At 37.6% G+C, this 24,285-nt stretch overlaps 1 protein-coding gene across 5 annotated transcripts in view; it reads left to right on the top strand.

Moving 5' to 3' along the window:
* ST6GALNAC3 (ST6 N-acetylgalactosaminide alpha-2,6-sialyltransferase 3) overlaps nucleotides 1-24,285 on the top strand; it is a 507,075-nt gene that overhangs the window by 298,234 nt on the left and 184,556 nt on the right. For all 5 annotated transcript variants that reach the window (XM_041747350.1, XM_041747351.1, XM_041747352.1 and 2 more), the window contains one exon: nucleotides 15,752-16,161. In XM_041747350.1, the coding sequence (XP_041603284.1) occupies nucleotides 15,752-16,161 (410 nt within the window). The remainder of the gene's footprint in view (nucleotides 1-15,751; nucleotides 16,162-24,285) is intronic.

Raw genomic sequence — 24,285 nt, 5'->3', positions numbered from 1 at the left:
TTTCTGATGCTTATTTGCCATTTGAATTTCCCTATTATGTCATGGCTGAATCTTTTGCCCATCTTTGTGTTGCTTTGGCTCTCTGCTATCTTTTATTGTTGCTTTTTGTTATATATTCGTATATTGACTCTTTTTAGGATATATATATATATATGCACATATATACACATACACACACACCTCACGGGGTGGAGGGAAGAGAAAGAGAGATAGACACACACACACACACACACACACACACACACGTGTAGCCTGCCTGTTTACTCTCTTAATGTTGTCTTTCGAAAGATAGCCATTCTTAAATTTAATATAGTTTATTTCGTCCATCTTTTCCTTTATTGTTAGTGCTTTTGTATCTTAAGAACAATTTTTCCTACTATGATATTATAAAACTTTTCTCCTACATTTTTTCTAATAGAGCTTTGCTATCTTTCAGTTACAAGTTTCCAATTCACTTGCATATAATTAAGAGTCTAGATTTACTTTTTTAAAAATTCAATTCTTCTAACTCCCCTTTTTTAAAGGCCTGATTCTTTTTTTCTCCATGACTCTGCTTGGCACTTTGATCCTATTATTTGGGGTCTTTATTGTTTTGCATTTGTCCATCCTTGTGCCAGTGCCATCTTTTTCTTCATCAAGGGCTTTCTAGCTTTTCTGGCCCTCTGCATTTCATATGCATGTTGCAATCAGCTTATAAAATTTGACAAAGTAAATCCTGTGATATTTTGGAATTTTGGTTGGGATTACTTTGAATCTATAGATCAATTTGAGGACAGTTTACATCTTTACATCATTAAGTTTTCTATTCTATGTACATGTTATAGCTCTTCATTTATAGAGGGTTTTTTTTTTAATGCTTATCATTAAAGGTGTCATTTTCTCTACAGAGGTCTTTCACATCTTTTACCAGATTTATTCCTAGATATTTTTATTGCTTTCTTTTATTGCTGATGCAGTTATAAATGATATACTTTTGTCAATTTTCACTGTTGCCAATACACTTGAAATACAATTAGTTTGTATCTAGCAAAATACTAACTGAATAAAAATTGTAACAAGGTATATGTGCATTCTTTTATCTTGTCATGTCATCTTTGAGTAATTTTTGTTTCTTCTTTTCCAATCCTTATCCTTTCTTTTCCTTTCTTTTTTTTTTTTTCCTGCCTTGCTGCACTGGTTAGGACCTCAGTATCATATTGCATAACAATGGTGATAGTGGAAATCATTTCTTTATTCCCAATTTATTTACAAGTAAATGTGGATTCCAATGTTTACTGTAGAATTTTTGTTTTGTTTTCATTTGTGAATGTTGTAAATTATATTGAAATATTTTTCTCCCCAACTTTTTTATTCTGAAAAATTTTGTATGAGTTGTAAGTTTCATTGAATACCATTTTTACTTGAAATAACAGCCCACAGACAAATTGTGAATATTTAGATTTAGGTATTTGGCAGACATTTCTTTAAAAATGAAGGCAATGAGCCTGTCACTTCAAGAAAATAACAGGCAGCATATTTTACTAATGACAAAAATTGAGCTTTCAAGTCAAAATTGGCATTTTGGAAATCTTGTATTTGTCACCATCAGCTTTATGGTTTCTTAAAACTTAAAGGCTTTTCTGATGAGGTCAGTGATATCAATGAATGTATTTGAAATATATATTGGAAAATTTGAACATTTCAAATATCTACATAACTTACTGTGCTAATATTTTTCAAAGACCAGTATGCGATGTTACAAAATTATTCATGCACAGTGTTTAAGATAGAACAATGGATTCTAATGCAATACTAGAAAATTTTATTGATATGGTTTCAGGTTCCATATTGCAAAAAAAATTAAGAAATTGCTCCTTGTCAAATTCTGGTATAGATTGAAAGAAAAATACCTGTAGTCATCTCCTTTTCCCTACTACGTACCTTTGTGAAGCTTGATTATTTTCTTCTGCTTCAACCAAAAATATACATTGCAATAGATTGAAAGCCGAAACAGATATGAGAATCCAGCTATCATATATATATATGTATACACACATATATATATACACACACACACACATGTATATATGATATATACATACATACATACACACACACATACATACATACAAGGAAATATTACCCAGCCATCAGAAAGGACAAATACCCACCATTTGCTTTGACGTGAATGGAACTGGAGGGTATGATGCTGAGTGAAGTAAGTCAATAGGAGAAAGACAATCATCATATGGTTTCACTTATATGTGGAATATAAAAAATAGTGAAAGGGATTATAGGGGAAAGGAGAGGAACTGGTTGGGAAAAATTAGAGAGGGAGATAAACCATGAGAGACTCCTAACTCTGGGAAATGAACAAAGGGTAGTGGAAGGGGAGGCAAGCGGGGGGGAGGGAATGCCTGGGTGACGGGCACTGAGAGGGGCACTTGACAGGATGAACACTGGGTGTTATACTATATGTTGACAAATCGAACTCCAATAAAAAAAAATTAAACAAAAAAAGAGAGAATCCAGCTATCTTCAATTAAGCTAGATACTAAAAAAATTTGCAAAAAATGTGATATAAATAATCCTACTCTTTTCACTATTTTTGTGAAAAATAGTACTTTTCAGGAAAAAAACGTGTTATGTTAACATGAAATGGGCATATTATTGTTATTTTTAAGTGAATTGATATTTTTAGGTATTCTCATTTTCAGTTTTGAATATGGTAAATATTGATATATATTCAGTTAATCTAAACAAACTATCCTTGGAATTCTCAATGATTTTAAGAGTATAAATGACACCTGAGACCAAAACATTTGAGAACTACTGCCCTAGGAACAGTACCAGACACCCTAAGCTTATGAAAGTATAATGTTATTTGGCACATTTACCCTCTTCCCATGACAATGGAAGAACCTGAAAATATCTTACGGCCATTTACCCCCTCCCAAATTATATGGGAGGGGTTATCTTATGGTCATTTTAATTCTAGAATTTTTTTCATTGTTTTTGTGTTTAAGAAGTTTCACTCTGCAATGTTTAGCTGTAGATTTATTTTTATTTTTTTTCCCTGAGTCATCAGCTTAGCCTTTAGAATGTGTGGATTCTTATAAATTGTGGAACATTGTCAGCCATTGTCTTCTGTTCTCTCTTTCCTCTTCTCTGGTATTTCAAATAAATATATGTTAGGCCTTATCAGTGTGCTCTCTGGGTCTATTATCCAGTTTTTTTTAATCTCATGTTTTATTCTGAACATTTGCTTTTATCTTCTTTTTAAAATTCTTTTAAAAAGATTCTATTTATTTGAGAGAGAGAAAGAGAACATGAGCAAGGGAAAGGGGCCAAAGGGAGAGGGAGAAGTAGACTCCCCGCTGAGCAGCGAGCCCTACTCAGGGCTCAATCCCAGGACCAAGATCATGACCTGAACCCAAGGCAGATGCTTAAAAGACTGATCCACCCCGGTGCCCCTTGCTTTTATCTTCTAACTCACTAATTCTCTTTAGCTTTGTCTAATTCGGTATTAAATACATTCATTGAGTTCATTTCATGTATTATATTTACCAGTTCTAGAACTTCTAAGTGGTTCTTTTTTTACATATACTCTATTCACTTCGTAGAGTTTTCATTTCCCTGTCAACATTTCATTTGGCTTTATCTCTTTGAATGTAGTAAACATAGATTGTTTTAGGCTGTACCCTGTAATTCCATATGTGGAACTCCTATGGGACTCTTTTTGTTTTCTCTATTGATGCTTTGTCTTTTCATATGTCTGGGTTTTTAGATTGTGTGTTGGACATTGTATTTGAAATTTTATTTGTAGCAATAATTTGAGGCCTGGTATGCTATTATCTTCCTCCAGAGAAAATTTTTCTTTGCTTTTTCCAGGTATCTAAGGTTATTAGAAGTTCAGGACTACATAATGTAATTTTCTGAAATTGAAGTTTTCAGAGCCAACCAATCAGCATGAAAGAAGATAACAGGTTTTGCTAGACTGGTTTATTTCAAACTTACTTTTAGCATACATCTCAGGAGTCTGAGTCCAAAGTAAATGTTGATTTACCCTTTTTGGGCTGTGGATTCCAATTTCTGCCAGAAGCAGAACTCAGCTATTTATTCCGGAGCCACAAAGGCCTCCAGGGAAAAAGCAGCTTTAGTGTTGGTCTACCTCCCCAAGTTCTAGCCTTCTCCAGGTTGGCAATTCCTCACTATCTTATTAAGTCTTGGATGATCTCAAACAGATTGCTCTTATCTTTTTTTTTCCAGCTCTTTTTAGTTTTCTGCCATGGCAAGTTGGTCTGAATTTTGTAAGTTAATTTATTGAAGCAGATATTCTCATGCTAGTACTTTTTAACAATTACGAATTTGAATATCCTTCATACTTTGATTTTGCATTTCCAAGCTAGAAGGAATGACTTATACTATAGTTTATTTCCTGAAGCCTGAGCCAGTTGAAAGCCTACATAAGCCACATTTTTCTCCTTATTCCTAAAATAAGCATAATTTTAGGATTTGCAGTATAAGCATCTCTCTCCCTGTCTCCAGTGAATAAACCTAACCCCACTAAGACAGTCATGTTGCCTTGTCTCTTCCATTTGCTCATTTTTGCCATCATTTCCTTCCTTCCACTGTTAGCCTGGAATCCGTGTTACTAGTGTTCATAATTATTTCTCAACTACGAACTTTCAGTACGTTGCTTATCACCATCTCCAACCCTGGATCAAGCTGGCTAGCTTCTTCATTCCTGCCTCTGTGCTCCTGAACAGCACTAGAAAGAATGTTTAATCTTGCAGCACACTCATCAAAAATCTATTATTTCTAAATTCTGGCTGTCGCACTACTGGCAATCCTTTTGATTCTTGCTCAAAATATTCTCTTCCTCAAAAGTCCATACCTCTCCTGAAGTCTGTTAATCTTACCTCTAAGTATTCCATCTCTCAATAATTGACCCTTACTTACTTTTTAGAAATGCAAGGGAATCCTGAATGAACTTTACTTGCTGTCTTCTCTTGTGAGGTTTCTCCTCTCGTGCTTAATTCTTTTTTTCCTGTCTCTGTCTTTTCAAAGGATAACCAGTCAACCGTACTCCTACATTACTGACTTCTATCTTCCCAAGGTTTTCACTCCATTCATGGGCCCTTCTCTTGTGTTTGCAGTCACTCCATCTTCACCAACCCCTTCCTCTCAAAGCATCCTTCAGCTTAGAAAAAGAAACTAGATGTGAAAAAAATTGTATTGAATGAATGTTCAATTTGTCACTAGCTTTCAATGCTGGCAGAAATTCTACGTGACAATTAAGAAAATTTATAAGGTAACATGATTTTCTTCCTTACATCCAAAGCAAGTTTTAGCCAGAACATACAGAAAACCTCTATTGCTATATAATTAACATGACTTTGTGGGAAATAAAAGCTCTCGTGCTTGGTACTGCAAGCACACTTCCAATATCGTCTCCATTTGCTCTTCATAACCTCTGACTTCTTGGGTTGATTTCAGTTGTAAGCACTGCTCACCAATCTAGTAGTATTCAAGGCTGTCATTGCCAAGATTTACTACCCCAGGATCTTCTCCATGAAGTACCCCTGGGATCCACCTTTACCATTTTGTTTTTCATCTCTTTAATCAGGCATTATGGTCTCCTCATTTATCGTTGCTAATTCCTCTAGGACAATATTTCTCAAAGCTAGGTATTCATTGGAATCATCTGCAGAACTTGGAAAAAAAAAAAAAACAAGTATAGGCACCGTCCTTAGTTTTCCAATTTTATTGGTCAGGGGTGGAATATAGGCCTTATAATTTTTTAAAAGCTCTCCTAGTCATTGTTGAATTTAGTTGAGAACTATGTCCCTAATTGAGTGACATATTAAGATACCAGTACTATAGCATGAACCAATGTTCTTTCTTAATTTTTTACATGACATGGTGGGTAGAATGTTAGCACTACATCCCAAGCTCGTCTTCCTGAGAGGAAAATAATCTAGAGGGAAATTGATTGCAAAATTAGTCAAATTTTATGACCTTCTAGTGATAGTGAAGTATAAATTATTTCAATTATTCCAGTCCATAGGAGAAAACTCTTGGTTTGAGAAGACTCAATTTTCGCCTTCCAGTCCAGAGAATGCAAGCTGTTTTCCTTTGGCATGCCTACATGATTATACAGATCCATTCCCCTCAAGGAACTTCCAAATAAAAAGAACACATCATATACGGCAACTGAGAAACATAGCTTTATGTTGCCTGTTTTAGAATTATTTCTTGACATTAACATTTTTATGTACCCCCATATTAAGTTTTATGCTTAGATGTAATGCCACCAGGTAGGAATCAAGGTAAATGCCATATCCCAAATCCACAGAGAATCAGAGCCAAACTGTGGGTTATCAAATCTGTCTTTTTATGTGCTGGTACTCGTAGTGTGTGATTTATATACACTGCTTTTGAAAGCTGCATTAACAGAGATGCTGGTTTGTAGAGAGAGAGAGGGGCAAGGAAGTACATTTACAGGCTGGCTTGGTTGCACTGTGCTGATTTCTCTCTAGAACAGTCTTCACAATTCTTTGCTCACAGTTAGAGGTCTGCTGAAAGTGACTCGGTGTAGATGAAAACAGCTTGCTTAATCATTCCTGAAACACGGGAAAAATTAAAATACATTTTTTTCTTTGTCAAGCAATAAAAACAATGCCAGATTGTTAATGCCTCTTTTGTACCTTTCACTTGAAAGACCTCAAAAGAACATCAAGGAGAATAAAGGCAAAATCTATTCCCCAATGGCATCATTATACATGTTGAAGCCTCTAAAACTAAAACTCTAAAGACATTCATGAAGAGGAGAGGAGGAAATGACAGCAAACTGAAGAGTGCATCTCTGGAGCTTTGTTCAACTTGCTTTGTTCAGATTCATTCAAATTGGATGATGAAAAGCAAAGATCCCATTTGTTTCAATATTAAAGTAGTAAATTAGTGAGTGGTGAGTTGCTAATTGTCCTGTAAAGCATTTAGGGTGCCAGGAGTGCCCCATGGCCAATATTTTAAATTGCATTCTTACGGTTGAAATGAAAGCAACCATTAGAGTAGTGTAAAACAATGTTCTTAATAATTTAAGCTAGTTCGATTCCAACATGATTTTCATTCTGAAATATTTATCGAAGCTCCTGTTTTTATTTGAGATGAGCAAGTTTTGTTTTAGACTTCAAGACATCAAATAGAAATTCATATTCTGTGTGGGGCTAAGCTCCGGGAAAGAGATTAGCACTTTCCAGGTGTTAGGTGTCATCCCTTGCTGTGTCTGCTTCCTTCCGGGGGCAGAATTAGCAGGTTTGGTTAAATTTTACTTGAGTTTTTGGTGACCTTTTCTAATCCACACTGTTTCATAATTTAATGTCTTGACCTTCGTTTTCCATAGAGCCACCTTAGTGATAAATGCAGAGATTTAATAACTAGAACTAGTTGACAGGTGACCTTTCATACATGGCCATTTCTCTTTGCTGGGGAAGCCACACTGTTTTTGCAAGTTTTAATTCGCAGATTTTAATTATCTATTCTATAGGCTCTAATTATCTTGTCTATAAGCTTATTCACAGAGAGAAAAAAGTAAAGGTTAAATATTTCATTCTTCTTGCTGATTAAAATGTAAAGTGCTTGGCAGTTGTCCCAATATATCATTCAAAAAAGACATGACAATATGTCAGGTTCTTACCCAAAGAAGAGAGAGGGGGAATTTTCCAGAGCAGTTGGTGAGGAGCAGGATGAAAAAAGTGGCTTAGGAGAGTGAGCAGTCTCATGAGCTGGATGAGGGTAACCACGTGTGTGTGCATGCACGTGTGTGTGTATATGTGTGTGTAAGCTTGGCGCAGAGAAACAGAAGAGTTCTTTGTATGTATACTAATCTGAGGAGAAAAGTGACTGAAAAATAACAAAACATAAACTTGTTGATAAACTCATGCCAATCAGAGTGGGTGATTTGTTCATTCGGTTTTTTTCTTTCTTTTTTTTTTTTTTTTAAGCCAGGAAAGGATCAATTGGGCATATCATGATAAATTGGTTTCTAGGGCCCATAGAAATAATATTTAAACACAGGAAAATAAAGCTAATTATTAAGATGCCACAGATTCTTCAAAAGCAGTAAAGAATAGCCAACCTTTCTCCCACCCTTCCCCATAGGATCAGGAGTAAAGGATCTTCTTGAGTTTCCTGGGCTTTCATTCTTCAGCATTTTTGCAAACAAGATTCATATTCATGCTAAGCACTTAAGCTTGTAATAGAATACAAATAAAATTTGCCATGGCTGTAAAAGGACCTATAGTTAGGGATATAGTATCCCAATCAGCCAGTGTTCTGGAATCTTCATGAGTACAGAGAGGAAAAATGACTCATGACTTAGAGAATGGCTTGGCAATCTTGAGCTAACTTTGAATCCCAAGGACTTGTTTGGTTTTGTTTTTTTTTTTTAAGATTTTATTTATTTATTCATGAGAGAGACAGATAGAAGAAGAGACAAAGGCAGAGGGAGAAGCAGGCTCCCCAAAGGAAGCATGATGTAGAACTCGATCCCAGGACTTTGGGATCACGCCCTGAGCCAAAGGCAGGTACTCAACCACTGAGCCACCCAGGCGCCCCCAAGGACTTGCTTTTAAAGATCATTTACCTCAAGGAGGTTTTCATGCAGGGGGAGATATTACCTTTAGCCACGGAGATCAGCTTCTGAAAACATCAGCTGCCATGGCCTTTTTTCCTTCAGACATGGACTGTAATCACTTAATGCTTCCAAAAGAGATACAATTCGCTGCTGTTATGAAAAAGTTTTGAAAAACAAATTAAGTAAAGATATGGAGGACCATTCGAGGCTAATAAAATTGATCATGATTAGTTTATATTCAACTGATGTTTCAGCCAGATTTCAAATCAAAAGTAATACGAATAAATTTTCTACATAATTTCTTATGCCATGCTAATACCATTGCCAGAGAAGAGAGGTTAATTCTGCTCATGTACAAACCCTAATATTCCTGAGGAATTCCTTTCATCAATTGAAAAACCTTGTCCTCTTTTGGTGAAATTCTTGACCACCAAGATGCTTAAAAGCATTAATTTGCAATTTAATATAAATAATTTTAATAGTGAAGGAGATTTTGAGATGTTTTCCCAAATGTATATTAGAAATAGTGCAAAGTAAAAATAAATATTTCTTTAATATCTCTCCCTTCTTAGTGCTGAGAGTGTATTTTTATGAAAGATAACATATGCTTCTTTTAACCTGAAAGATGTCTAGTTCTCACTGGGTATAATATTCATCTCAATTTCCTCAACTCTGTAATAGGAAATAAAAACAATCCAACTTATGAAGAATTTATTATGAGGATGAATGGAATAATGTAATAAACTGCTTGGCAGGATGAATGGCCTATGATAGGTGTTCAATCAAGTTTCTATCAATAAGTATAATACACTTTGCTTAGATGTCTTTCTCACTCTGTTTCTTCCCTTCCTCCCCCTCGCATCCTTTCCCTGTGCCCCAGACAGGAGTCAAGTCCTTTTTTCTTGTAAGGAAGCAAATGTCATGATTCATTTTAGCAGAGAAAGGGCTTGTTTTTCAAGGCAATCCCTTAGGCCTTTAAAGTAGTGTATGAATTGACCCTAGTTAATCATCAAACTCTGCTATGCCTCAGAGCTGTGTACTGAGATTAAAAGCTCACACTGATTAGAATTCTAAAATTATTTTATCCTTCATGGTGCCTTTCACAGAATAAGTACTAAGTAAAAATTACTTGGTTCTTTAATAGATGCCGCCAAATTCTTAACTTTCCCCAAGCCCAGTGTTCATAGCCAGATATGCAGATATAGAACTTATATACTTGTGCAAGGGAGAAATACCCAAATCAGATATAGTGATCTTACCATTAAAAAAGAAATCCGGGTGGCTCAGTGGTTTAGCGCCGCCTTCACCCCATGGCGTGATCCTGGAGACCCAGGATCGAGTCCCACATCGGGCTCCCTCCATGGAGCCTGCTTCTTCCTCTGTCTGTGTCTGCCTCTCTCTCTCTCTCTCTCTCTCTCTCTCTGTGGCTCTCATGAATAAATAAATAAAATCTTTTTTAAAAAATCAACATTTTAGGCTTTAAATAAAAGGATGTGTTTGGGGGCACCTAGGTGGCTCAGCTGGTTAAGTGCCTGCCTTCATCTCAGGTCATGATCCCGGGGTCCTGGGATGGAGTCCCACATCAGGCTCCCTGCTCAGTGGGGAGTCTGCTTCTCCTTCTGCCCCTCCCCCACTTGTATTCTCTCCCCCCCCTCTCTAAAATAAATAAAATCTTTATTTTTTAAAGATTTTATTTATTTGACAGAGAGAGCACAAGCATGGGGAGCAGCAGAGGGAGAGGGAGAAGCAGGCTTTCTGCTCAACAGGGAGGGAGCCCGACACAGGGCTCAATCCCAGACCCCAGCATCATGACCTGAGCCTAAGACAGATGTTTAATCCACTGAGCCACCCAGGTGCCCCAATAAATAAAATATTATTTTTTTTAAAAAGGACTTGTTTTATATTTGTGGGCTCTCTTTTAACAGGGACACAGTTGCCCAGACACAGTTGGTTGAATATTTGTGGCGATCTCAGTTGATAGACACCTCGCAAGCCCAACCAAAACATTTGGTTTGATGATGCTTTGAGTGTACATGAGAAAAAGATGAAGAGGTCAAGTTTGTTTTTAATGAAAAGAAACAAAAAGTAAAGGACAAGTCAGCTAAAAAGGGGAATTCCAAATTAAGATAGAGTTTGATAAAGTGGAGCTGACTAAATCTTTCCAAAGGTCTCAGAAAATCCAGGGCCTCATTCTGGGAGGAAACTGCTTACCGAGGCAGAACCGAGCGAGTGGAGACATATGGAATACATTTTCGAGCAAGGGCCCCAAGTCAAATAATATAAACGAGTCCAAGAAACAGCATACATTTTAACAAAGGAAGTTAAGATCACAAGATGCAGCGATAAAGCTAATAAAAGGAACTGAGATAACCAGATAAGAGTGACTCTTGGGTCAAACCGTCCATCCGTGCCTAGGTATTTCTTTCTTTTTTATCATGGCTTACTGTAGTTTGAAGTGTCTTCAAACATATAAATGAGTCCCTTGGGCCTTAGCAAGCTCTTGGTGTTACCTGAGGCTTCTGATTATGATTAGGAATGTTCTATGCATCCAGCCCGGCTCTCCTAGCATGCTAGAAAATGGTCCCTGCAACCAGGTGGCAGGTGGAGCAGTCACCGTGTGCAACCATGTCTCCTGGTACCTCGTTTAGGACGACATCAGGCAGCGAGGCAGGATGGTGGCCAAGCAGGAGAGGTACGTGGAAGGCTCTTCCAGCTCTGGCCATGGTGACAATATATAGAAGAAAGGGGCGATTTAAAGGTCACCACCTATTCCCCAAACCATTAGGTTCCTAGCACTGTGCCCCTTTACGTATTTGTTACATAAACGAGAGGCTGTGGTTGCCAACGTTTGCCTTCAAGTTGTTAGTCAGCTGCTGACCTCATAATCTGCACAGCTGCGGCATTCTGATATGTTGTCATGAAACAGATTGTGATGTCTTAATTGATCACTTTCAGAGGTTACAATTGTCAAGTGAAACCAGTTTGCTGATTCTTATTAAATTAAGGCTTGTTACAGCACAACCAGCTAATTCACTCAACGACTAGGAAATCTGATGCAGATTTGTAGATTAGAGCACATCCGAGGCTCTATCTCTTTTTTTTTTATTATTTTTTTTTAATTTGTGGAGGCCATACCCAAAAATGCTTTTATTATACAGTGAAGCAACTTCTTGGAACAGAAAATGGAATGTAACCTCCCTGTACCATATGCAACTTGGTGATAAGTTGGAGTGTGCCATATGACACACACAGTTTAAATCAGGCATTGATTTGCATGACTCTAAGTGGGTTTGGAGGACTTAGCTAAGTGTAATGTATGTTGGCCCTGCTGCAAATCGTTCGGCAAGAAAAATACCGTGTTCTTCCTTATTGCCCTGAAAAACCGTAGGCTCCTAGATGCGTGAAGGTCTTAGATCACTATCCCGTCCCAAGAGGCATCCTCTTACACCCCCATCTGACCACCAAGGAAGTCTTCACTATGGCATCACCCCATTTCCAAGTGCCCTAATATGCTCACGCACCTCGAGCAGACCTATTCTGACCTGCTGTTCAGAAATCTTATTGTAGCAGGGGTGATGGACAGTCCTTTTGATAGTGGAGTTTTAAGTCACTGCATAAATGGTGACACCTCAGCGGCACGTCCAGTCCATACCTGAGCCTATGTTGTTTAATGTCTGGCCCTATTCAAACCCTACGTGATTCTAACAGCTCAATAACTCTCTTTTTATACAGGGGGGGAAAAAAGACACCTAAGTGGACTTTTGTTTACTTAACAAGTCAAGTTTTTTCAAAATCCTTCTTTTTAAGATTGAACGGGAACGTTTGTCCCTCTAGCATATTTCACAGGTGCGCAATAAAAACTAAAAGAAGTAAAGCTAGATGAACCTAGTAACTGCTAGCATCCAAAATGCAGTTGGAAAGACAAGGATGTTGATTAAAGCAATTTTTATAACAGAAAAAAATCAGATAATAGCCAAATGCCCAGCAGAAGGCAAGTAGGTACATTATGGTATGTCCACATAATGGAATATTGAATCAGCATTAAAAGTATCTCTAAGGGGAGGTGCCTGGGTGGCTCAGTTGGTTAAGTGTCTGACTTTTGGTTTTGGTTCAGGTCACGATCTCCTGGGTCCTGGGATTGAGCCCCACCTTGTACTCTGGACTCAGGGGGAGTCTGCTTAAAGATTTTCTTCTCATTCTGTCCCTCCTCTACAAAACAGATAAATAAAACTTTAAAAAATACATCTCTAAGGACTGTTTGCATGGCATAGGAAATTTTAATGATGTGAAATTAATTGGAAAAGCAAGGTTGCTAAATTTTGTAAATAGTTATTTCTCAACCTGTCTAATATATCTAGAAGGAGGAAAATACCATGAAATATTGTTGTCAAATGGTGGAAATATGGAGAGTTTTAATTTTTTAATCTATTTTTTTTCAAGTTTTCCACAATGAGCTCATATTACTTCAATAATCGGGGTTGGGGGGGGAGTGGTTTAAAGCAGTTTGAGTGGTTTTGTTATAACATTAGCTGTGGGAGGTCTGTGTTCAAGGCATTTCTAATCTAACAGATCTGGAAATGAGCTTGTTTTCCTCTGCTGATCCTGCTCTTCCTAAAGCCTTTGCCTTCTCATTTAAAGTCAGGTCCAGTCTTCCAGTTGCTTAGACTAAGAATTTGAAGTTTTCCATAATTCCTCCCTGTATCTCAGGTCCCATAGTCCATCTTACTAGTCAACCCAACAGGCTTTGCCTTCAGAATTTGTTCAGCGCGTGGGCAGCATCTTGCTACCTCTTCTGCTACCCAACCATCATCTCTTGTCATGATTGTGGCAGTAGTCTGTTTGGGTTTCTACCCATTTCCCTTTTGTCGTTTTCCCCACAGCAGCCAATGCTGTTAAAATATAACACAGATCAGCCACTTCCCTATTCAGAGCCTTCCGAAGGTCCCTGAGTAAAGGAGCCTATGAGATGTCTCTCTGGTCATCTCTCTGACTCCAGTACCCACTGGCTCTCCTCAATCAATGCTCTCCCAGGTCACACTGCGCTCCCTGTGTTCCTCTCCTACCATGGGATGTTTGCAGTGGCTTTTGGTTTTGTTTTGCAGAAATATGCACCCACGCCCCCCACCCTCTGCCCCGCCCCAAGTCCCCATTGCCAGCCCTCTTACTTTCTTCAAGTCTTCCCTCACATACCATTCCCCACTCCTCCCAGGCCTTCTCTGATCACTCCACCAACACACACACACATGCACACAGATGCTTCCTTACCTCCTTCCTTGCTTTAATTTTCTCTATTTAACACCTATCTTCATCTAACATTATTATATACAATGCTGATTTATTAATTGCCTTTTCCCCCCTCAGTGGAATGTAAGATCTATGAGGTCAGGGGTTTTTGCTTAAAACTTTCATAGCTGAATAATCCCCAACCCCAAGAACATGGCGCATTATTATTGCTCAATAACTACTTTGGATTCCTCCCATTGATAGGAAAGACATCTTGCTACAGTTGGGTGGTAATTATACAAGTGACTTTTCTGAGGTACTTTACTTCTCCATTTACCCACCTAAATTGAACCTGTTTGTATATTGATAGGTTTCTTTCAGATTGTGTTTCTCTTTCATCTAAATCAACAGTTCTCAACAAATTTGGGAAAGGCTATGTCTTCCCTAATACTAAGTTCAGTGTTCAGGCTCTTAATCAATTATTTTAATTCGATTGCTCTCATCTCCTAACTAAACCACTATATCCTGGGCTCCTATAGTAATCCAAGGACTTCTGGGAAATGAGATTAAAATGAAAAAGACAGACATTGATTCTTACAGAGTTTACTCTATAGTAGAAAGACACAATTAAACAATAAAATACAACATAACTAATAAAATGAGAGCAGTACCCAGTGTGAGAAGAACCAATGACCAATAGGCACAATAAAAATAGAGGATTGAATGTCAGATACAAAATGTGAAATCTCATAGAAGGAAGATGAGAAAGATATATATCAACAGAGTTCATCACTCCTTTATCACTGTTTTAAAAGATAGAGTGGCTTTTATCATGTAGGAGGAAAGTGGCAAAAGGAATTTATTTGGTTCTCCTGGGAGGAAAGAATGCAGGGAATAATGGAAAGAGCAATGGGTTTAGAGTTACCAGATCTAGATTTCAGTCTATCATCTGCAAGTTGTGAGAGCTGGTGCTTACCCTCTGTGAGTGTCTGTTACCTTATCGGTTTAAGACAAGAGGGAGGTGGTTAGACCAGCACTAGAGATTATCTCTGCACATCCCTTCCCGGAGTTCTTAAAAGAAGCCTTTCCATATCCATCTAAAATAGACATAAACACAAAGGCCAGTTAACATGGTGACACAGGGAATTTTTTAAGGATTTTTATAAAATTTTTGCCAGCCTGAGACTTGTCTTAAATAGTTCTTGTCTGAAAAAGATTTTCAGAACCTTGTGATTTGCTGAATTTTTCCTAGTTTCATCAACTGCTACATATCTATTCATACATATAAGTAAAATACGGAATTGATGCCTGGATATATTCCTTTTGCATTTCTTTTTTTAGCCACGATCCTTATTAAAGATATCAAATCTTTCCCTGTTGCCTTATTTCATTTGAAATTATGGTTTTGAATGAAAAGTCATTATTTAGAATGGAAAACAAATGACTATTTTTTCCATTTAATTTTAGACGAACACAAGGGAATAGAAATTAAAATTATTTCTTTTTTTTAAAGATTTTATTTATTTATTCATGAGAGAGAGAGAGAGAGAGAGAGGCAGAGACACAGGCAGAGGGAGAAGCAGGCTCCGTGCAGGGAGCCCGATGTGGGACTCGATCCCAGTACCCCGGGATCATGCCTTGGGCTTGGCAGGCCTTAAACCACTGAGCCACCCAGGGATCCCCAATTATTTCTTAAAGTCTATATTCACTTTTTAAATGGAAGCATGTCCCTAGCTTGAAAACCTGTGGTAGCTACTGTAGGATTGGTCCATATATTTCAAAAAATCCCACATTCAGCTGCTACATGCAATATGTAATATCTGAATTTCATTTTCTCAGAGGAACTTGTTTAAATAGCTGGAATTCACTAATTTACATGTCTCTCCCCCATCTTATTTCTCTGTTTTTCAGCCTTTGCAACTGGACTGTGACCTTTGCGCCATAGTGTCAAACTCAGGTCAGATGGTTGGCCAGAAGGTGGGGAATGAGATAGATCAGTCATCCTGCATTTGGAGAATGAACAATGCCCCCACCAAGGGCTATGAAGAAGATGTTGGCCGCATGACAATGATTCGAGTTGTGTCCCATACCAGCGTTCCTCTTTTGCTAAAAAACCCTGACTATTTTTTCAAGGAAGCAAATGCTACTATTTATGTCATTTGGGGCCCTTTCCGCAATATGAGGAAAGATGGCAATGGCATCGTTTACAACATGCTGAAAAAGACTGTTGACATCTACCCGAATGCCCAAATTTACGTGACCACAGAGAAGCGCATGAGTTACTGTGATGGCATTTTTAAGAAGGAAACTGGGAAAGACAGGTGAGTCCGCTGAGAGGCAGTCTCGTTGTCTTTTATGCTAGCTCTTTGCTGAGTTCTTTTGCCAGCTATCAAATGAACAGAGTTATTTTTCAAATTGATTGTTTTATGTTTTTTGACTATTATGATTACTTGACGAGCCAGCAACTAGGCCCCATTTATTCCACCTACACTACCTTCTGTTCTCTCCCTTTTGATTGGCTTGAGGATCCAAAAAATACTGGATGCTTCCCCAAGATATCTTTAGATTTGTTCTTATTTAGCTCAATTTGCTATTGGTTAAATTGGATGTTAGCCGAAAGGAAGTCTACACATTTCTGTTTTGAAACAGAAATGTTAAGGAACTTGAGGACCTCAACTCCTTTGGAAGTTATGGTAAAAATTTACCTGAGACCACAAAACTCAACAGGCTATTGATTCTCTAATAAGGCTGTGTAGCTTCTTGCATGCAAATAGGCCCTAAGATCGTGAGCACCATAACTTTGTATCTAACAGATATGTTGGTCTGTTCAGAATACCATATTGAAATTATGCATTACTGAAAATCATTAACAGTGGATTCTTGAAGAGAAATGAGGTATAAATACCATTCACTCAATTATCCAACAAACCAATTTGCATTTTTCATTACATTCTTTTTTTTTTTTTTGCTCAGTAGCCTTCTATAAACCACCCTTCCCACTTCCTTTTCTTGAGGCCTGCTCACCTCATTTTTCTCCTGCTCCTTACATCTCCTATTTCCTTTCTCTGCTCCCTCTTATCCTCTTCATTCTCCCCTATGACCCTACTACCAACCATTTTTTCTTTCTTTTTAGAAAGATAACTAGTATATGGAAGAGAAGTAGATTATTAGTTCATATTTCCAGTTCTGATAAAGAACTGCTGATGGAAAATATTGAAATCAAATTGCAAAAGTTTTAAGTAATGTGTGAATGGTACTAACTCATGTAATACCATGGATAAATTGAGCATTGGCTGTAATTCCAATATTAACAATCAGATGTCCTCAAAATGTAAGTCTTTCACTCTTCAATATCATCAAACCTAAAATTTTAACTACATTGGGATATGTGCTTGTGGGGGGAACATTTCTGATATCCGTGGGTGTAATTTGTGTGCTGATAATTATTTTAAAATCCTATCCGGACTAACTCTCCTATTGATAATGTAGGCTAAGCGTACCATTTTCTAATTCTGATTACTCAAAATGCACAGCATCTAAGGAAATGCAAGACAGGAATCACCATAATGCTGGCCCTTTCTACAGTTAGAGTTCACAAGAAGAATCCCAATGGTTAGATTTGGATCAGTGTGTCATAAGCTGTCCAAAGAGATAGGCAGGAGAAATAAAGGAGTAGGCATGTAGCACAATTCTATATAAATATGACCATCTCAAAGGGTTTGAAAATTTCTGGTCTCTCATTAGCCCAGAGCAATGCAATTAATTAGATATATTTGGTATTTCATTAGTCATAGTCAGCCCTCAGGGTATCCCCCAGTCAAGCCTATATGCCCTAGAATCATTTGGGGCTATCAGAGAAGAGCTCAGCATGCCGTATGCTCCTGTGTATTTATATCATGTTGGCTTTTGCTGTGAGCTTTCAATGAGACAGCACACTGTCACAGATGTATGGATTGTATAGCAAGAATCAGGAGAGAATAGCTTTGGAGGATTCATTTTCCTACTGGCTGTGATGAGGAAAGCTGTTTGTATGGTGAGGAAAAGCTTTCTTGATAAAATTAATTTGCAGGTATCATTCAGTTGGTAAAGTTAGCAAAATAAAAGTAGAGGGGAAAAAAGCCAAATTGATTTTATGATGCTTCCTTCTGTTTTTCTCACCGAGTCTATTCATGTCTGCTTGCATCATGGAGTGCTGCAACCAAACTGAAAAAGACAACTGTGCTAGTGTTTTAGAAATGAACAGAATGGATGGTTTTGGTAAAATCTGGTTGGATGACAAAAGGTTGTCCAAATGACCTCAAATGACTTGTTATCTGCTCTGTGACTTAGATCTGTATCCTAACTTCAGCTGTGTGGATTTTATTGTCAAAGGATTTCCCATAGTGATCTAACATTCATTGCCAAATTTCAAAGAAGAATATTTTTTAACTTTTTATGAAGGAAAATGTCAAAATTATAAAGTAGAGAAAGTAGTGGTGTAACGAACCTCTGTATACTCACTGTTTGGGATGAATAATTATTAATTCATGGCCAATATTGTTTCATCCATATCCCTACACATTTTCTCCCTCCCCAAGAGTTATTTTTTTTCCCAAGAGTTATTTTGAAGCAAATGCCAGACAACGTATTATTTCATTCATTAACATTTTAGCATGTATCTCTAGAAGATAAAGATTCTTAAAAATAAACACAATGTCATTGTCCTACATAAAACTCAGCAATATTTCTTTAATAACATTTTGTTTTCAAATTTCTCCAATAACCCTTTTAATATCTTAAAATTTTAATTCGAATTAGGATTAGCATTAAGAACCATCCATTGCTCAAATCAGGATTAATGTGAGCTGTATACATTACAATTAATTGATATGTCTTCTATATTTCTCTTAACCTGTATCTTTCCTTGCCCTATATTATTGAAAAGAAAACTAGTGATTTGTCCAATAGAGTATTCCATAATCTAATTGTCCTAATTGTACCCCTCTGATGTTTTTCGTTCATTGATATTTCTTATTGAGGCTTTATTGGATTCAGGTCATATTGCTTCTTACCAAGACCATTCGGTGATACTTCTATCAGCAGGAATACTGTCTAGTTTTCTCTTTTTATGTTAGTAATCATTAATGATCATTGTCTAGATCCAATAATTCATTAGAGATTGCAAAATGGTGATATTTCATCATTTTTTCATTTATATCAGCTGAAACTTTATAAGCAGAAACTTACCGTCATTAACTATTTTTTTTGACCAGAGATAAAGATAGTACCAATCCTTTTTTCTTTATCAAGTCTAAGGCACTGGTTTCCTAGCATCCTCCAAAAGTGACCAGTAAGTTTATTATCATTAATATTTACATATTGACATATTTAACCATATTTGAAATATTTCAACCTATTAGAATTATGCCTTTATGCTCAAAGTGTCCTATTTGTCCTATTGGACCCTCTTCAAATTAGTTTTAGAGTCCTTTTGATGTTGCCTTTAGTAAGTTTGGATAGCTTCTTTGATTCCTGTTGTTAAAGGATGACTTAGGCTCTTCTTGTACATAGTCTGATGCAAACCTGGATCCAGACATTTCTCCAAAGATCTTCGCTCTTATTAGTATTTAAGACAGCATAATCTTGGTGCTACAGGTGCTCATTTCTACTAGGTTTGTCTTTGTTTCCTGGTCCTTTCACTGGACACAGCTAGTATAGAAATGATATATGGTCTATATTTTGTTTAAAGGTAAAATCATTATGAGTTTGAACTGAAACTTCCAGTTCAGATTCAAGGCTACCAAGTTTTAATTTTACCTCATGTATGTTACAGGTCTTTCTCCTTTTTGCCATATTGGCAATCACAAGTCTAGAGTTTTATCCCACAGCGTACACACAACAATCTTAGAATGGCATCACAACCAGCAATATTATTACTGTCAGCATTTTAAGATTATTTTACATCAAAGAAGACATTTTAATGGCAAGGATTCATGTGGGTCCACACTCACAACGGGTGTGTTGGTTGTATCCTAACAGAAGTTTTAAATATTTTTCTCCTGGGGCACCTGGGTGGCTCAGTTGGTTAAGCATCCAACTCTTGATTTCAGCTCAGGTCATGATCTCAAGGTTGTGAGATCAAGCTCCATGTGGGGCTCCATGCTCAGGGAGGAGTCTGCTTGGGATTCGTCTTTTTCTCCTCCTCCTAATTCTCTCTGCCCCCTCCCTACTCATGCACTCTCTCTGTCTCTCAGATAAATATTTTAATAAGATATTTAATAAGTAAATATTTTAAATATTTTAATAAATCATGAAATTAATAAATAATTACACACACACACACATACATATATACATACTTTTTTTTTCTCCTAAGGGAATAGGAGTATTTCCAGTGGATATACCATTGGTGACATGAGTAAGTAAGGAAAAAAGGACATCCTTTTAATTTAACTTTTGCTACTTTGATTGATTTGCCTGAACTTACTAGAACTTTTTAGCAAGTGTTCGTTTTCATCATCAGGTTTTTAATGAAGAAGTTATGTCACCATTATGATGTATTATTTATAGAATTAAAAAAATTGTGTCTCTAGTAGTTCAATGAACCATGGTAGGAAAATAACTATATGAACTTTTCTCAAATGAGCTCCTAGGTTGCATCTTTAAACTATCAAAATCCTTTTAAGAAGTATAAACCCCTCTCCCATTTAAGGCGAGTACCTTTTCATTTTTTCCAGTGCTTTTCATTGTCTTAAGGAATTCTTCATTGAGGAAACCTGAAGTAGTAAAAGAAATGTATGTAGTGTTAAATTTCCTAGAATGAGCTTAGATCAACTCATAAGCATATTGGAATACTTTTTCAAACCAAATGAAATTTAATTTGCTTTCTTATCAGTTACTGACTAAAATTATTTGGCTTGCCAATTAGAAAGAGTGACCTTGTGGGAACGGCTGAGAGAACAAGAAGAGAAGACAGTTTGTCCTTTCTCCCTTCATCCTCTGGGGCCCAGTTTTCTCTGGAATTTTAGGTCTTTGGACAGCAGCACCTTTATATTTTCACTTAACCAGATATTTTTCTGGGAAATAACCTTCAACAAACCAGAAAGCATTGGAATGAAAGGTCTTATATTCAAAATAATCTGGACCAAAATGGATCTTTCGTCCCCCGCCCTTTGAATGATTGGTATGCATAAATAATATTAGCCCAGTGACATTTACACATTTGCATTAATACATCTTAGGACTGAAATACCCTGGAGGTGATATAGGGCTGACAGTGGCACATGGCACCACACTCAACATCTGAAGAATGAATTAGGTGCCTGGCCAGGTACGGAAGCAAGATGAATGTGAACTCTCCTAGAGAAGCAACAGAGAGCCAATGTGAGATATTCTTCTTACCTATAGGCAGGTGGGCGGTTGCAGCTTGCCTCCCACTTTAGAAATACATTGGCAAATGCAAGCACATTATTTAATTAAGTAATAATTGAGAAAGCTATAGACCCCATTAAAAACGCAAAGCTAATTTAAGGCTGATAAAGGGCCCTGAGCTGCCCTAAATAGGTCTTAATTAGCTGGCACCAATGTGGCTCCGCCTTCAGGGATGGATGAAATTAATGAAAGCTCGCAGCAAATAGATCAATGTTTCAAGATGTTACTGCTTCAGGTACAGAGGATGAGAAGGGAGGGAGTTCCTTTTAAGGATCATTTAGGAAATTGGGTGCACAAAAGTCACTTTCAGAAGACACTGTCAACATGGCAAACTGATTCATAAATATCAAGATGGCTGCATGTTTAATATTTGCCAGCATGCTCCATCCATTCCCCCTCCATGCTAAGGAGGGAAAAAGAAATCAGTGAAGCGTCATTTCTCACTGCCTTCTGTTGGAGACAGGTTTGTCATCTGGCATGTTTTTAAGTACAGCCTGGGTTTTGCTATTTCAGCTTGGCCATTTTGAAAGTTTCTTATGCTGCCATGTGATCGACTTTAAGGATTAAGTTGGCTCACGTCCCGTAGGTCTGCAAATCCTTTATGGTTTCTAGAGTTAGAAGAAGTTTCAAGCCTCCTCGGCCCGAGAATTTGGGAACTCTCTGAGAGGCCCCTCTGTTGGGTTACAAGGCAGATAAGCTGCCTCAACAAAAGGAGGGCAGCAAGGCACAGGGGCAAAAACCAAACCAAAATAGAACAAAACTCTGCACCAGAGTCAGCCTCAAGGCACATTTTGAAATGCGCCTAACTTACCCAAACTAGGACTATTATTCTATCTGGACCCTGCTAACAAAGATGTTTAGTTCTTTGGAACTCAGAATAGAGGCCGAACTCTAGGAAATCCTGGAACAACAGAAAATAGTTAAAGTGGAGAAATTCTTGGGTTGAAAGGCAGGACACAGTATTAAAAACAGTGTTTTCCTTTTTTTTTTTTTTTCCCCTATTTGAAGATGGTCTTTGCAAATATGGCATCTCAGCATTTTTTCAAGAGCAACGTTGACACACCTCTGTTAAAATGAATTAATGTTCCCATCCCAGCTTTTATATTTGGCAGGAACAAGAGGTTCACACAGCCGTCATGGGCAGACCCATAGGACTCCTGAGTCAAAAAGCATACTGAGGCATCTAGGGCTGGGTTTTCATGCTAACAAGCACTGGGAAACAAGGGACTTAGTTTTTTCCCATTATTCATGATGGCATCGAATGACCTACATTCGGCCTTCCTCTATAATACACACGGGCTGGAAATTAAAAACTCAATAAAAAAGAGGGAAGAATCTATTTTAATAATGGGAGAAGGGAAGGGATGTCTATAATTTATCAAGCTATCAGTACCAACCTGCCACGTGCTTAAAAACATACGCATGTGTGCACGCACACCCACCGGGTTAAAGACCATGATGCATTTGACAGGACAGCTTAGTTGAGGATTAATAGAAGAGAAACCCAGCTAAGATTCAGTGACCATATTTTTAAAAGGAAAGCTGTTCCGACTACTGGTAGTTGTAGAAATCAAGACTTGGAACCAGTCTACCTGGGGAAATAAGTCCTCCTGGGCCTTAGGATATGACTTGACAGCCTAGCTAGATGCATAGCTAGATTATACTGTATAGAAAGAAAGTCCCGACAGACACTTATGCTGAACGTTCCCTCAGCATGAAGGCTTTTGAAGGCCACAAAGAGTGTGAAACTCAAAGACAAATAGGCCTTAAATTAGAAGCCTCATTAGAATATATCTACACTTTTAAACTTTGCAAAGGCTTTGAAGATTTTTAACTTCTGTCTGTTTGTTCATTTAAAGTCAGGGGATGCATCTCTTAAACTGGTTTACTTCCTTCCTTCTGTATTTTGGATTTTTGCTCTCCTTTTGATTTTTAATTTCAGCCATCTCCGTCTCTCTTCAAGGTGAGGGTAAAATCAAGAAAATGAAGAATGGTTTATACACTGGCCCATAAGAAAACATATGAACCAGGAGAAGTCTCTTTCCTTTCTCCTCAATGGTTGCATGGCCTTGACTTCTAAGACAAGGTTGGTTGTTTTGAGACTTTTCATGCTCTATTGGATCCATCTGGATTACTAGATTTTTAATTGCTCAGACAACCATTTCAAAGGAACGATCATATCTGAGATGTTGTAGGGGCTCTACAAGTGTCTGCTGAATTGAATTTTTTGCTTCTCTGAAAACAAAAATGAGAGACCTCTTATCGGGTGTGGTATTATTGACCTTCTAAATGGACTTCCCTCCTTGGCTCTTTGTTTCACTAAAGAATGGGTCTTCTAGATCAATACAGTACTTTTCTTTCTCTCTTTCTTTTTAACATAGTACTTTTGAACCTTAACGTGCATATAGTCACCTGCTGATTCAGGTGAGAATGGAGGCTGATAATTTACATTTTGAACAAGTTTCCAGGCCAGGCCACTACCGTTAACCTGCAGATCCTGCTTCCAATTGTGCTACTTTGGATCGCTTTGATTGAAGGGACAAGACAACATTACATTGTTCCTTGAGCCAGGGAAATACGTAGGTGAAGGATAGCTATTTCCCAGATAGCTTGGTAAGCTGCTTATAGCTGAATCCCAGTTTTGTGACTGCTTTGTTCCTGGCCGATTAAGCGTGGCGCCCATCTGAAGCTGCACCTTAATCTTAAGAATTCAGCAAGAATTATTTATCTGACCTCATTGGGTTTATTTGTCCATTTCCCTCACTGATGACGCACTTCTTAAGAACAGGGACTGTGCACATCTCCGTTTTATTCTCCGACCTACCATAGTAGGTGGTTTGCCACCAAAATACCAGATGAGTTGTTTTCACTCACCTTCTTTCAGCCAAATGGCCCACAAATATTTCAGGCTTCCTTGAAATGACCTCAGCAATAACTCATTTTCTTTCTTTTGTCATCAGCACTACCACTGGTCCAGGCTGGGGCCTTCTTTGCCCCTCACATGGTAACTGCTAACACAGCCTTGACTCTGTGGC

This window comes from Vulpes lagopus, chromosome 3 (genome assembly GCF_018345385.1).
Source record: "Vulpes lagopus strain Blue_001 chromosome 3, ASM1834538v1, whole genome shotgun sequence".
Lineage (NCBI taxonomy): Eukaryota > Metazoa > Chordata > Mammalia > Carnivora > Canidae > Vulpes > Vulpes lagopus.
Note: the sequence above shows the minus strand (reverse complement) of the source record. Positions and strands in the feature narration are given on the sequence as shown.